The 14,099-nt window shown below is 43.0% G+C and overlaps 1 protein-coding gene across 1 annotated transcript; it reads right to left on the reverse strand.

The window, feature by feature from the left end:
- Positions 1-10,735: 10,735 nt before the first annotated feature.
- Positions 10,736-12,668, reverse strand: LOC107303352 (anthocyanidin 5,3-O-glucosyltransferase-like). The gene has a single exon (XM_040526125.1). The coding sequence runs from the start codon at positions 12,620-12,622 to the stop codon at positions 11,027-11,029; it is 1,596 nt and encodes a 531-aa protein (XP_040382059.1). The 5' UTR covers positions 12,623-12,668; the 3' UTR covers positions 10,736-11,026.
- Between the last annotated feature and the right edge of the window lie 1,431 nt (positions 12,669-14,099).

A 14,099-nucleotide genomic window follows, 5' to 3' on the forward strand; every position in this document is an offset into this window, starting at 1 on the left:
TCTATGCACTATGCACTATTACCTGTGTCTTGCATGTAACTTGTGAAACAACAATAGATGAAACTATACATTAAGAGAGGAGTGTTTTATTCTAGTTTTAAATTTTTTAGATGATATGTCACTCTAGATAATCGTGTCTATTAATGATTGATTTTTTGGGCAGAGAAAATAGAGTTTTTCTATTCCGATTCCCAGCCGGAAGTTCCAAGTGGACCATCTCTGTCATGAATAATTCCAATACCGGAAGTCCTAGTTTCACATGCAAGTCCGAAGTTGATGTCGCCTTTCGATCGCTCTCTCTCTCTCGCCATTGAAATTGGTAAAAATCTGAACCTTTTCGGGTGGTAGCCCTGAGCAGTAACTGAAGAACTCTGCACTGTTCAACGTTCTGCATCTTTTCAGTTTTCTTCTCTTATTCCCTCCGTAACTCAGAATTGGTTACACGCATAACAGAAAACAGACGATTGATCTGGAACCGACGACCACACCATCCAACGATCTGGACTCAGTTCAACCAGTACTTAACTGAATAATAGTTATTGCTCCATTTAAGACTTTTTAAGATTATCTAGATTTATATGTGTGCTAATGAATCTACACATATATATAAAACATATAAATTTATATATATATATATATATGAATTTAGGTAAATATAAACAATCTTATATTACAAGACGAAGTAATTTAAGTACATGCTAACTGAAAGAACTATAACTAGATACCTGACCAGGATACTACCTGCGGTTACACATCAACAAGTAAACAAGCGAAAGATACAATGCGCAAGGTTACATTTTGCTCCCATTTTTCCCATTCACATGCGAATCTGATACGTAATCATCAGAATGCCAGATGATATGTGCAGGATGACCCGGTTTGGCGTGGATGAGAAAATGGACATTTGGTCACGTTCAAAAAGCAGTTTTGCCAGAATACTATTCCAAAAACGCATTTTGTTAAAATGCCATTCCTGGGCGAAGCCTTACAGCCATTTTTCTCGTTTTATTCAATTTCTTAATTTTTTTGCCTCATCCACTGGATGGGCTGACCAAATTGCCCCTTAGTCGGTCTGTTGAAAGCACCTAGCCCGACCAAGCCAGTTGGAGAGGAGAAAAAGAAGGGGATCACGGTTAGGTCTTCGTCGTCAGTGGCGTTAGTGGCGCCATCGCCATCGCCTTCATCTTGCGCGTGCTCCACTTGCCGTTATCCGCAACCCCAATCGCCACCATGCCAAGCCGTCTCCCATAGCCATGTTGCCCTCACTTGCCGCTACTCTCCACCGCAACATCACCAATATCCCTATTCCTAAACCCTTACCCCAGGATTCTTACCTCTCCATGTGACGGATGACGATGACGGTTGGAGGGGAAATGTCGCGCGGCGAGGGCGACGATGGCGGAGTTGCTATGTCGACGGCGGCACTGAGGAGAGCTGGGGAAGACGGAGTCGAAGGAGGAAGACGACGCCGACTAAAGACGATGCAGCCGGACCAGCTCAGACCGACGAGGGGCAATTTGGTCAGCCCATCTGGTGGATGAGACAAAAAAATTGAGAAATTAAATAAAACGAGAAAAATGGCAAAATGACTATAAGCCTTCACTCCGGGATAGCATTTTAACGAAACGCGTTTTTAGAATGGCATTCTGGCGAAACTGCTTTTTGAACGTGGCCAAATATCTATTTTCTCAAGCGTGGATGGGTGAAAACCTAATTCACAAACGCTTGTGCGTATGGTGGGAGCGAACGGGTTCTGACCGTATCGTAACTACGCCCGCTATATAGATGGTATTAGAGCAACTCTAATAGTTACCTAAATTCTGTTTCCCAAATCTAGTATTTTAGCAAGTTTGTAACCAATATGGCAAAGAAAAAATTGCTTTATCTTTAACAGCTAGGGATATTCCACTTGACAAAAACAGATTTAGTTATCAAAAAGGTTATAAGTTGAGGGAGATTGCATCAGGCTCTCGTCACTCTGGCCGCCCCGCGCCGTGCCGCCCGTGCCCTCGTGTCCGCGGCGCGCCACCACGCCGACCGCGCCCCCGCTCAGCGCCTCCCGCGCCACCCGCGCCCGCGGCGCGCCACCGCACCGACCACGCCCCCGCGACGCCCGCGCCACGCGCGCCGCACATGCCCGCTCGTGCGCCGTCCTGCGCTGCCCCTTACCTTGTCTCGCGCCTTCTTCGATAAGGTTCTGTGGCTTGTCTTTTCTCTTATTCGCTTCAGCTAAATGCGTTCCATACGTTAAATATTAATTAATCACTTCTTGAAGAATCGTTCGAATGGAAGGATCCTCATCGTTTGTAGACTTGTTGACGGGAGATGGTGCCGAAGTTCCTGGTTTGGATGACATCACAATCCCGATGATAGATGAAACTCAAATAACAAATGACATTCCTTCTAAAGCTGAACAACAAGAAGTGCTGCAAAGTCCAGTTGTGCCACCCCGTCATATAAAAAAGGGAGTGGCAAATAGGACAGAGAATTTTAGTCAGAAGGAGGATGTAGTTATATGCTCTGTTTTGTTGAATGTGAGCAAAAAATCCCATTACCGGTGCCAATCAATCTCGTTCCACTTTTTGGAGTAGAGTTTATGCGTACTTTGAGACAAACAAAACAACAACATAAGTCAGGACAGAGAGTTCCGTTATGCATATGTGGCTGACAATTCAGGCTCAAGTGAACAAGTTTTGTTCATGTTATGATTCGATTGAACGACGACATCAAAGTGGAAAGACTATACACGACAAGGTTTGTTTTATTTCTCGTTGGTTTTGTAAGTTGTTTATTTCAATTATGTAGATGCATTGACTGTTTAACATCTACAGATTTCAGATGCATGTGCCAAATTTGATCTAAGCACCAAATATATTCCTGTAAAGAAGATTTGAACTAGACATATATAATGTGCCTTTCTGTTACTGTATCGCAATTATATTCTGAGAACATGTTTGGCAGAGGGAGAACGATGTTTGGGATAGGAACATGGAAACATGATAAACTAAAATTCTATAAAAAGGTCAAATTAAAAGGCAGCAAAGGAAAATCAATGTGTGTATTGATACTTTACAAATGTGTGCATTTGATACTTTACAAACTTTGGTATCTTGTTCAGCTAATAACTTGATATATATTGCATAAATTGAAAACCTTACCTCCAAAGTGATGGAGAACAATCGATGCTGCAACTGTAACATTCAATGATGCAGTCCCACCACCGTACTGAGGAATGTAGACAAAAAAGTCACACATCGCACACTCATTTTCTGAGAGTCCTGTACCCTACTAAATGCAATTCAAGGTTGGAAATTAGAATAAAAATTGCTCGTTATGCTTTCCCCGTCAGGCGATTATGGTAGTTTTAGTAAACATTATGACAGCCATAAAACGCATTGGAGCTGATACCCATCAGGATTCAAAGGGACCATAGAAAGCTAACTTGCAACATAATATGGATTTGCAAAATGAAGAAAGAGTCATCGAGAATTCAAATAACACCGTTTTCTTAGATCTTAACATGTTCACGATATCCATAGAATTATGAAACAGGCACAAGTGCCAACAGAAATCATGTCATGCAGAACAACCATTTATAATAAGCCCATTGATTTTCCTTCTCCAAAATCGCAGTTCGCTGAAGCTAAACAAACATAGCAAGCATGCAAGCTAAGCTGTCATCTAAGGCAGAATACTCAAAACTAACGAGGAATCATGGGGAATCCAACCCCACCTCATTGCCAAAGAGGAAGGCAGTGCTCCGGCGGAATGGATGTGCCGTCACCGGCAGCACGTCGTGGGTGATATATGAATGAATTTTCTTGTCAAGTAAAAAAAACAGATGCTCACACAATGGAGAAAGAGAAAGAAGAGGCAGGTTTAAAACAAGGAACCTGGAGCGGGAAGCAATTTTTTAGCACACAGGTGCATATACACCAGTTGCTTACATATCATCTAAATAGTCATAAAAAATTATGAAAAAATTTAACAAGATAGTTTAATATGAGTTATATCACTCCACCAACATGCAAGTTTAAATTCAACTTCTACAAGTTATAGCAAAAATAACAAAAACAACTATGAATATGCCTATACTTAGTTTTAGTTTTGTTTGATTTTTTTTGTTACAACTTATAGAAGTTAAATTTAAACTTGTATGTTTGTGGAGTGTATAAATCATATTAATCTATCTTGTCAAATTTTTTATATTTTTTAATGACTATTTAGATGACGCGGATGTACCTACACCCGTGTGCTAAAAACTGTTTCTCACCTGGAGCGTGGCTTGCTCGGGGCGGTGAGGCGGCCAGGCGGCGTGCGGGGTGTCGGTGCGGCCGGCCATGAAGGCGGCGCGCGGCAGAGGGGCTTGAACCGTCGGATGAGCGAGCGCAAGACAGGGGAGATGGCGCGGGGCGAGCTGGTGCCGCGGCGGAGCGGCCGGGAACGGGCCTCGGCGGCGGTGGCTCGGCCACTGGATAGCGACCAGGGCGACGGGCCAGCGATGCCGGGACTCCACGAATTAGAAAAACATCGCACGTGAAATTTCCACGTAGAGGCGCTAGAGAAACCCAGCGTCATACTTACTGAATAATAAGTGAAATCCAAACTCCTATATATGCAGGCAAACGAGAGATATGACAAAGGGAAACAGTTTTTAGCACACGGGTGTAGGTACACCCGTGTGCTTGCATGCCATCTAAATAGTCATCAAAAAATATGAAAAAATTGATAAGATAGATTAATATGAGTTATATAACTACACAAACATGCAAGTTTAAATTCAACTTCTACAAGTTTTAGCAAAAAAAAATAAAAATAAAACTGAAACTAACTATACGCATATTCATAATTTTTTTTGTTATTTTTGCTACAACTTGTAGAAGATGAATTTTAAACTTGCATGCTGGTAAAGTGATATAGCTCATATTAAACAATCTTGTTAATTGTTTCCATATTTTTTGATAACTATTTAGATGGCATGCAAGCAACGGGTATATATACACTCTGTGCTAAAAAACTGCTTCCATATGACAAATTGCTAAAATTTAATAACCTTGATGACAAACTGTTAGAGACAGTTTTTCACAATTTGCCAAAAAAATAGAGATAACAAGTTAAGATTGTGAGTTGTTGGAGTTGCTCTTAGGTAACACATACCTATTTTTGAAGATATCATCTATATCCAAACTAATTAATGATCATTATCCAATAGATAAGAAAATATATATATACGAGGATCCCATGTATAGGAACGGACCAAAATTTATATAAAGTTGTTTTTCAATGTAATAAATCATCTCGGTAAATTTCAATTAAATTTGATATTTTGTATAAAGTGAACATGTTTTATTATTTTAGGTTCAAGTTTATACATACTAAATAAGTATGGATAAAGTGATAAAATAAACAATACTCTCTATATACTCAAAATTCAAATGATTAATTTTTGTGTACATATATCCTACCCAAATAATATGGGCGTGGATAGGAGATACCATGTGACATCTCAAGTCACAGCGTCAGAGAATATTTATTGGGTAATCCAAATTCCAATGTCGCATATGTTAACATGACATAAAAAGTTAAACGCCATTACACCACGGATGGGTAATTAGTATAAAATTAGTTAAAATATGATAGAATATAGTAATAACATCTTAATTACAACATTAATAACCGACTAATTTATTGTTGCCTCGGATCGAAGCTGAAGAAATGAAGAGAGGGGAGGCATACATGTAGCTAGGCAGACATGCCAACAAGTGGTGGTGGGAGAGGGGAGGAGGTGTACGTGCCACAAGCAATGGACCGCGCGGGCGCCGCCCCGGACTAGAAGGCAAGGTGGCACCCAAGAACGAGCGTCGGCAACGAGACGACTCATAGCTGGACTTCGTCCACGCCGGCAGTTGGCAAGGAGACGACTACGAGCGAGCGACGACGACAGCAGGGAGCCAAGCAGGGAGAGGGGATGATGGGATCCTCTTTATCAGCTGATTTTGGGGTAGTCGAATGTCCACCCGGCCCTTACCCTCTTTTCTTCTTTCTACTAGCTAGACTGGTCTTCAGTGCGACATGGGATCCTTTCTACTAGAATGTCCACTTGAACTACGCCACTATCGGAGGAAGAGCCAGAGGGAGGTCACAACTCTATTCTAATCTAGAACTGAGCAGTTAAAAGGAGAGAGAAAGAAAGAGACAACGACAAAGTACATGTTATTATTCATCAGCTAACTCCTGTCAGTGACGGCTCCCAATGTTTTGCAATTACATTTGCTTATAATCCAAAATTAAATTTTAAAACTTAAGTTTAGTCCTGATTTTATGATTTTTTATCATAGTTTATTTTACATTTTTGCTTTCGAGTTCTTATTGATACATATATAAAAGTTTTAAATGTAAATTGTTTTTTATTTATAAATAGTGATTTCGCCTTTTCTTCTAAAAAAACCAAATAATAAAGGGAGCCCACCACATCCTGCACCCTTCTTCACCGCGATGCTCAAGGTTTCTTCGCCAGCTAGCTGAGCGGAAGCGGGCTAAAATGGATTAGGAAGGTGACTGAACCCATCTTAAGAAAATGGGCTGATTCAGTTTGGGGGTGAGATGGGAAATGGGTTTGATTAGTGTCGGTGGCTAGTGGATTGGGTTTAGGCCACGTTTAGTTGGCAAAAGTTTTTGGAGGAATGTCACATCAACGGTCAATATTTGAAGTATTAAAACGTAGTTTAATTATAAAACAAAATTTAGATTCCGCCTAGAAACCGTGAGACGGATTTTTTGGGCCTAATTAATCCATTATTAACATATATTGATTACTGTAGTACTTATAACTAATCATATTCTAATTAGGCTCAAAAGATTCGTTTCGCGATTTCCATGTACCGACCATTCGAAGGCCCATCAAAAGTCTCTAGCCCCATACAGCAGTACTCACATGAGTGACGGATCGCGCGAGCCAACACAGAGAGTTACTCATGTGAACAAACTAACATGAAAATATACAATTCTGGAGCTAATTAGGTCACTAAATATTTAATCAATATCTGCCGTGGGACTTTGGGCAATTAGGCCGTGGGAACTAGGGTTCAGCCAAGCCTGAGCTCGTCGGAGCTGAGGCGGCGGCTAAGGGTTTATTCGTTTCAAAGCATGGGAAAAATATAGGAATAGGAAAAATATTGGAATATTATAAGTTTGCATATGCAAAGCAGATGATGAAAAACAGAATAATGTGATGGTATAGAGCATTCGGAACACAGGAATATAAACCATAGGAATTAACATACATCCTATGCCAACCAAAACAAATGAGGTAGGAGTGGATGTTTTAATCCTACAAAATTTCTATGTTTTTATACGATTTGTACAGTATTTCTTTGGAATTCCTGCATGTCATTCCTATAAAATAAATACATGAATAGTTCCAAATAGGTAATCCTACAAATATCCTGAAACAAACGAGCCCTAAAGAGGAACTGTGTTGGAGGCGGCCGGATCCAGGCGATGACCGTCGGGCTGATTGATCAATCGAAGTGCAGCGAGAGCGGAAGCAAGCGGCGCCAATTGGTGCGTACTATGAAAGAGACGAAAATGGGATGAGATTGGGTGCAGATGCCGACCGAGCCGCTGGGACCGCTACCACACGCGCGACGAGATATCAAACACGACACTAGCACTGGGGCACAAACCCGAAAACCGAACTCAAAAAAACCGACCCCAAAACCCGAAAAAACCAAAATCCAATACCTGAATTGTATTTGCGGGTTCTAAGATTGAAAACCCAAATTTATTTTGGGTAAATCGGGTTTGTGTCTCCGTTACCCGAAATACCCGAATACCCAAAATAAGAACAACAATCCCTTGATCCGGTACTTCAACCTTCACACCAAACACATATGACGCAAATAGGAAGCAACTTCAACTCAACTACCAACGTGGCAACGTGTGAGCTAGTGACTGGAGATTAAATATGTTTTTCTTGTGGCGATTTTATGTTTTGATTTGAGAATTGAGATAAAATGAGTTTCATGGCTATGAACTTTAACGGTTTAATGTTCGACTTGAGACAATATATGTGGCTTTACCACTAAAATGTTGCCGAAACAATATTGGTGGTTTTTTAGGAAGATAACACCTAATCACTACTTTTTTTTTTTTTTGCAAAAGACCTACAAAATATTTGTTTTCAATATGTTGAACATTGTTCGGGTTATAACGGGTAACCCGAATCCGATTTTGCGGATACACGAAATATCGGAACTTAGAATTTTTTCACTAATTTCGGTATTGATTTTAGAAACCCGAAATTTAAAAAACCCGAAAAACCCAACCCGAAATTTTCAGGTAACCCGAATGCCCCGTGCTACGTGACACCTCTTTGATATAAGATCTGATACTGAAAACGAGATGATTTTGACGAGGTATCAAACATAATACCTTATCGGTACCAGATCAGATATTGGAAATAAGATGATTCCGACGAGGTATCAAACATGATACTTCATCTGTACCAGATCTGATACTAGAACGGAGTGATCCCGATGAGATATCAAACATGATACTTCATCGGTATCAGATCTGATACCGTACCAGTACCAAGTGATATCAGTGTGGTAACGTCTGATACTTGGTTCGTATCGTCCAAAGCAACTGAATCCTCGTCGTCGTCGCCGTCTCATTGTCACGGTCGTCATTGCCGTTGTTGCATGTGCTCTGCTCAGTTTGAGCTAACGCAGCTAACATGAACTTCTTTGTGCGTGCGTGCAGATGAGGGTGTTTTGGTGTTCAAGTACGCCCCGATCGGCGACCTCCATGAGAGCCAGGACCCCGCGTGCAACGTGCTGCTCGACGCCAATCTCGACGTCAAGCTCGGTGACTTTCGATTCGCGCCAGGGCTGTCTCAAAAAATTGGGGGCCCCCGAGCGAAATGCTAATTGGGCCCTAAATTTTGAAAATATCATTTTCAATTAACTTTATAACTTTAAAATGTGTTATTTTATACAAATGTTAATGCTAAAAGAGAAAATATGGTACTACTGATCTCATATTATGCTGAAAAGTATCATGGTTCCATCAAATGAAATCTTCAACTATATCTTCACAGTTAAGATTGAGCAGTTGCATCTAGCCTTTGTTTCTTATGTTTTTCAACACCCGACTCATAATTTGTGTTTACTGATGAGAAATTGAAGCAATTGAGTAAATAAAAATCAAAATACAGTATATACAGTATACACACTGACAGAGAATCAGATATGAGATGAAAGTCTAGTTTGTCTGTCAAATTACTTGATGATCAAACTCTCCGAGACAAAGTCAAGTGTAGAGATGAATGGATGATCCAGCCCCAGTGGGCAGCCGGCCAGCCGCTAGCTCGGCGCTCGTCTCACGTTGTTCTGTGTTCTCGCTCTCGGTAGCGGCCGCTAGTATATATATGGCCCACACTCCTAGGTGGGGCCCCCAAAAATTTGGGTGCCTAGTGTGATTGCCAATCTCGTACACCCTTGTCGACGGTCCTGCTTTTTGTACTCGGGTTCTCGGCCGCGGTCTAGGGCGTTGCTGTCGCTACACGGGATCCCGTACCATAGTATTTTCACCATAAAAAAAGGACAGATCGACTGGTCTCTTGTTAGGGTTCAGAAAGCAAGCTTGATGCATGAAAACTGTGCGGAAGAGCATCCCCAACCAACAGCTCATTTAAATTTGGTCCTCTATATCTTAGTTTGGATGATCATCTAAAACAGTTTCATCATCTATAAATTTGTGTGCTCCAGCAGATCATCCATATTAGAGCATCTATATTCTAGTCTATTATATTTTATTGATACATGTAACTACCATGCATTTATTTTATGTGTTATAGTGGCCAAAGTGGGGACAATTGAGTTTTAGATGATGGAGTGTTTTCTCTCTTGATAAAGAGGGCATCTAAAAATAGAGGATGGAACACTATTTTTACCCTCTATTCTCTATTTTTAGGATAGATGATGGGATAAAAGAGCTATTGGGACGCTCTAACAGAATGCTTTGGATTTTGCCTTCACATCAGGGTTGGAAAGCAAAGCCGAATCGGCTATAGGTTGCTGCTGATCTGGTTTTTCTTCCCACTTCACTTACCAATTCAACCGTTCTGACTGAAAGCAAAATAACATGTAGCAAGACGCCAAGACTGAATCAGTAAGTGGACCCGTTATACTTGAAATTACGTCCAGATGCAGTAAACCGGTCTTCTTGAGTAACCAGCTGCAAGGAAAATCTCGACTCGTTTGAACGCATGCCACAAACTACAACTCTTTGAGGTTACCATAATTATCATTCAACACCTGTCGGAGCCAAACAAAATAAGCTGAATCTAGCCAAATAATAGAGTAAGAAGGGAACAAACTTTTCAGAAAAAAGATCCAAAAGAACGTTGAAACAAATCATCTTTAAATTAAAACATCCCAATTTTGGACCCCCTAAATTGTTGGGCTACTGTACGGTTGCCCATCGACGGCCATGTCATTTGATCATTAGCATAGTACTCCCTCCATATTTTTTTATATAACGTCGTTGACTTTTAGGTCCACGTTTGACCATTCATCTTATTCAAAAAAATTATATAATTATTAATTATTTTGTTATAATATGATTTATTATTATAGTAACTTTAATTATGCATTATAATTTTGCATATTTGGATATAAATTTTGAATAAGACGAACGATCAAACATAATTTTAAAAGTTAACGGTGTCATACATAAAAATATAGAGAAATAAAAATATAGAGAAAGTACCACTTTCTTAATTTATATAGTTTTCCGGAAAGTATTGATGTCTTAACTGAGAGATAAAAGTCCATCTACTAGTTCTTAAAATCACACGCAGAACTAGCACGAGGGGGGTTCAAGAGGTGCGGCCGTTCTAGCTAGGGATCAACCCTACAAATCGCTGTGATATGTACATTATTTTCGATATAAATATTATTTTTGAATACAATTTAAATACTTATTTTATATATATATATATTATATAGTACTATAAGTGCCTTTATTTTAATTTCGTACCGAAGCCCGAAAAATCAGACACGCTGACTTTAGTTCTGCCATTGGAAGTCCGCAGGCCCTCGACGAAGTCAGAAACTGCCACGTAAGACGTGCCGCCTTCCTCAAGCGCCCTGGCCGCGGCATCCTTCGCCGCGGCAGCTCGCCGGCGGAGCGCATGGCCGCCGTCAGACTCCATCACCCACCGGACCTTCGCCTCCACCTCCTCCGCCGCCACCGTCTCCTCGTCGTAGCCCTCGATCTCCGCGCCGAGCTCCATCCCCTCCACGATGAGCACCTTGTTCAGCCTCTGCTCCGCGTAGAGCGGCCAGCACAGCAGCGGCACCCCCGCCGTGACGGCCTCCAGCGTCGAGTTCCACCCGCAGTGCGTCACGAACGTGCCGGTCGCTCGGTGGCGGAGCACCTCCACCTGCGGCGCCCACGACCTCACCACCAGCCCTCTCCCCTCGGTCCTCTCCAGGAACCCGGCAGGGAGCAGCGCGTCGAGGTCTGGCTCCAGCGGCGGCGCTCCGGCGAGGGCGCCGTCCTCGCCGTTGCTGTCGTTGATGGCGACGGTTGGGCTCCGCACCACCCACAGGAACCTCTGCCCCGACCTCTCCAAGCCGGCGGCGATCTCGTCGAGTTGTTTCTTGGGGAACGTTCCCCTGCTCCCGAACGAAAGGAAGACGACGGCTTGGTCCGGCTGCGCGTCCAGCCACCGGAGGCACTCGTGCTCGGTGGCGCCGCCGCCGCCGCCTCCCGAGACCAACGGGCCGACGCAGTAGACCGGCGGCGTGGCACGGCCGCGGGGGACGCAGAGGCCGTCCTTAAGAGCGTGCACCGCGCGTGTCTCCAGCCATTCGAAGGTATTAAGGATGATCCCGCTGGACTCCGCCATAAGTTCGGACATGCGCAAGAAGTACCCGGCTGTCTCGCCGCCGTCGCTGCCGTCGAGGACTGTTGGTAATTCCGAAGGTTTGAACGGAGGAACGCCCGGACAGACGACGACGGAGTCACCTAAGCCGGCGTCGTTGACTCTGGGATGCATGCTGGGCAGGTGGAGCAGGACGGCGACGGCGCCGCCGCCGGATGGGTAGAAGAAGTAGGCCGGCAGCCCGAGCTCCGCCGCGACGTCGAGCGCGCGGAAGCAGAACATGCCGAGGACGAGCGCGCGCACGGAGGGCGCCATCGAGCGCATAAAGTCCCGGAGAGGCACGTTCATGCCGTCGAGGTGCCGGACCATCACCTGGACGACGTTGTGGTCGCCGCCGGTGTTGGACGCCGCGCCGTTGGAGGCGGCGGCGTCCTTCCCGGGCGCGGGCGGCGGCGACGGCAGGACGTGGAAGGTGACGGAGGGGTTGTCGGCCGCGGCGCGCGCGACGGCGGCGGAGAAGCCGAGCAGCTCGAGGCGGGGCGGCTCCACGAGCGCGACGGTGACGGCGAGCCCGTGGCGGACGAACACCTTGGCAAGCTCGACCATCGGCACCAGGTGGCCGACGCCGACGCCGGGATACAGCACCACGGTTCTCCCCGTCTCCGTCTCCGACGGCATCGTACTCTTCTCGGTCTCCGCCGACGCGCGAGCGGGGATCGATGACACCATGGCAACGGTGGAATTCGGTGGATACTCGCTCGATCGGGCAACTTGGTTGGGGGCTGAAATACAAGGCAGGTAGCGACCAAAGCATCGCTCTCGTAATAATTACTACTAGTACTACGTACAAGGCGGGTTAATTTTGTATTCCAAAATATAATCCTGTATAAGTTATTTAGTGTGGACTAATAATAAATCAAAAGATCCTATTTTAGTCAGTTTAGAGGTTAATTTTGAATTTGAAATTGATTAGTTTTTTAGCGTATAATTGGCTTTAAAATCATTAGAATGATAATGATTCAAATAATAAGTGCTTATATTGTGTATAAACTTGAATCCCAGACGTGCTTACATTTTGCATATTATGTACTAGACTTTTGATTATCAATAGCTTTAGAAAATATTTATTTTAAAAATAAATAAAACCACTTTAACAACATATATGATGTGACCATGCCTACTATGGATACAATCTTTGCTCACATCATGGATGAACAAGATGATATCAAGAACATATCTAGTGAACTATATCACTAGATATTGTATGCCTATTACTTTTCATATATTATATGGTAAATCAATTCAAAAATCGATTGTTTCTTCCCTGCATGCCATGTACTAAGCATGCAAAAATGTGGACATGAATCGATCAAAAAGAAGAGCAATTGCTACGAGCATCTCCAAGAGAATAACTAAATTTAGATCCATTCATATTAGGTTTGACAATAATAAATTTGACGTGCACCTTAACAAACTCTACATCCCCACTTTTCAGATTTGACAAGAGGAGGATGACCAATGGATCTCATGCAGGTGAAACTCACGGATAACAATCTTGGTAGCGGAAGAATGACTTGCCAGATTTAGCAATTGAGGAGCTACATTTGCCAAATTTTATATAAGTCAAATAGGTATTTTTTTGAAGGATAATTTTTATATAAATTAATAAAATTTAGTATGACAAATTAGATGAGTCGGATGCTCTAGCCACTGTCAACGCCGAGCGAAACTTAATTTCCCACGCATGGGCGGCCATGGTGCATGCAAATCGTCGTGGACGCATGTTAGCCTTGGCCTCCACCTACCCCGGCCAGGGAGATCGTTGCCTTGTCCCTCGCATCCGTGTCCTACTCCTTCACCACGGGGAGCTAGCTAGCTGGGCTCAGTCACTGGGAGTGGATCGAGCCATGCAAAACATAGCTCGAGCCCAGCTTGGCCCGCTTGCTATATATCAAGCACGTGTGGAGTCAACAAACAAATTAAAAGATTATTTCCTCGAGAGATTGAATTAGTTCTATAATCTATCTTCTAGAACTTTCTACTTAAGAATTATCATAGTTGCTCCCCGTAGCAGCTATGAAATCTTTCTAATCGAGTTATCTGGGGTGGACCTAACCCAAAAATCAAGTAGGGGAACTTTATGTATGCTCAAATATTTTTTAATTAATTACATATATTAGTAATACACTACATATTAAATTTGTGT

This window comes from Oryza brachyantha, chromosome 7 (assembly GCF_000231095.2).
Source record: "Oryza brachyantha chromosome 7, ObraRS2, whole genome shotgun sequence".
Classification (NCBI taxonomy): Eukaryota; Viridiplantae; Streptophyta; class Magnoliopsida; order Poales; family Poaceae; genus Oryza; species Oryza brachyantha.

Coding starts and splice junctions, on each gene's coding strand:
- LOC107303352 (XM_040526125.1), bottom strand. CDS start 12,622: ATGGTGTCATCGATCCCCGCTCGCGCGTCGGCGGAGACCGAGAAGAGT.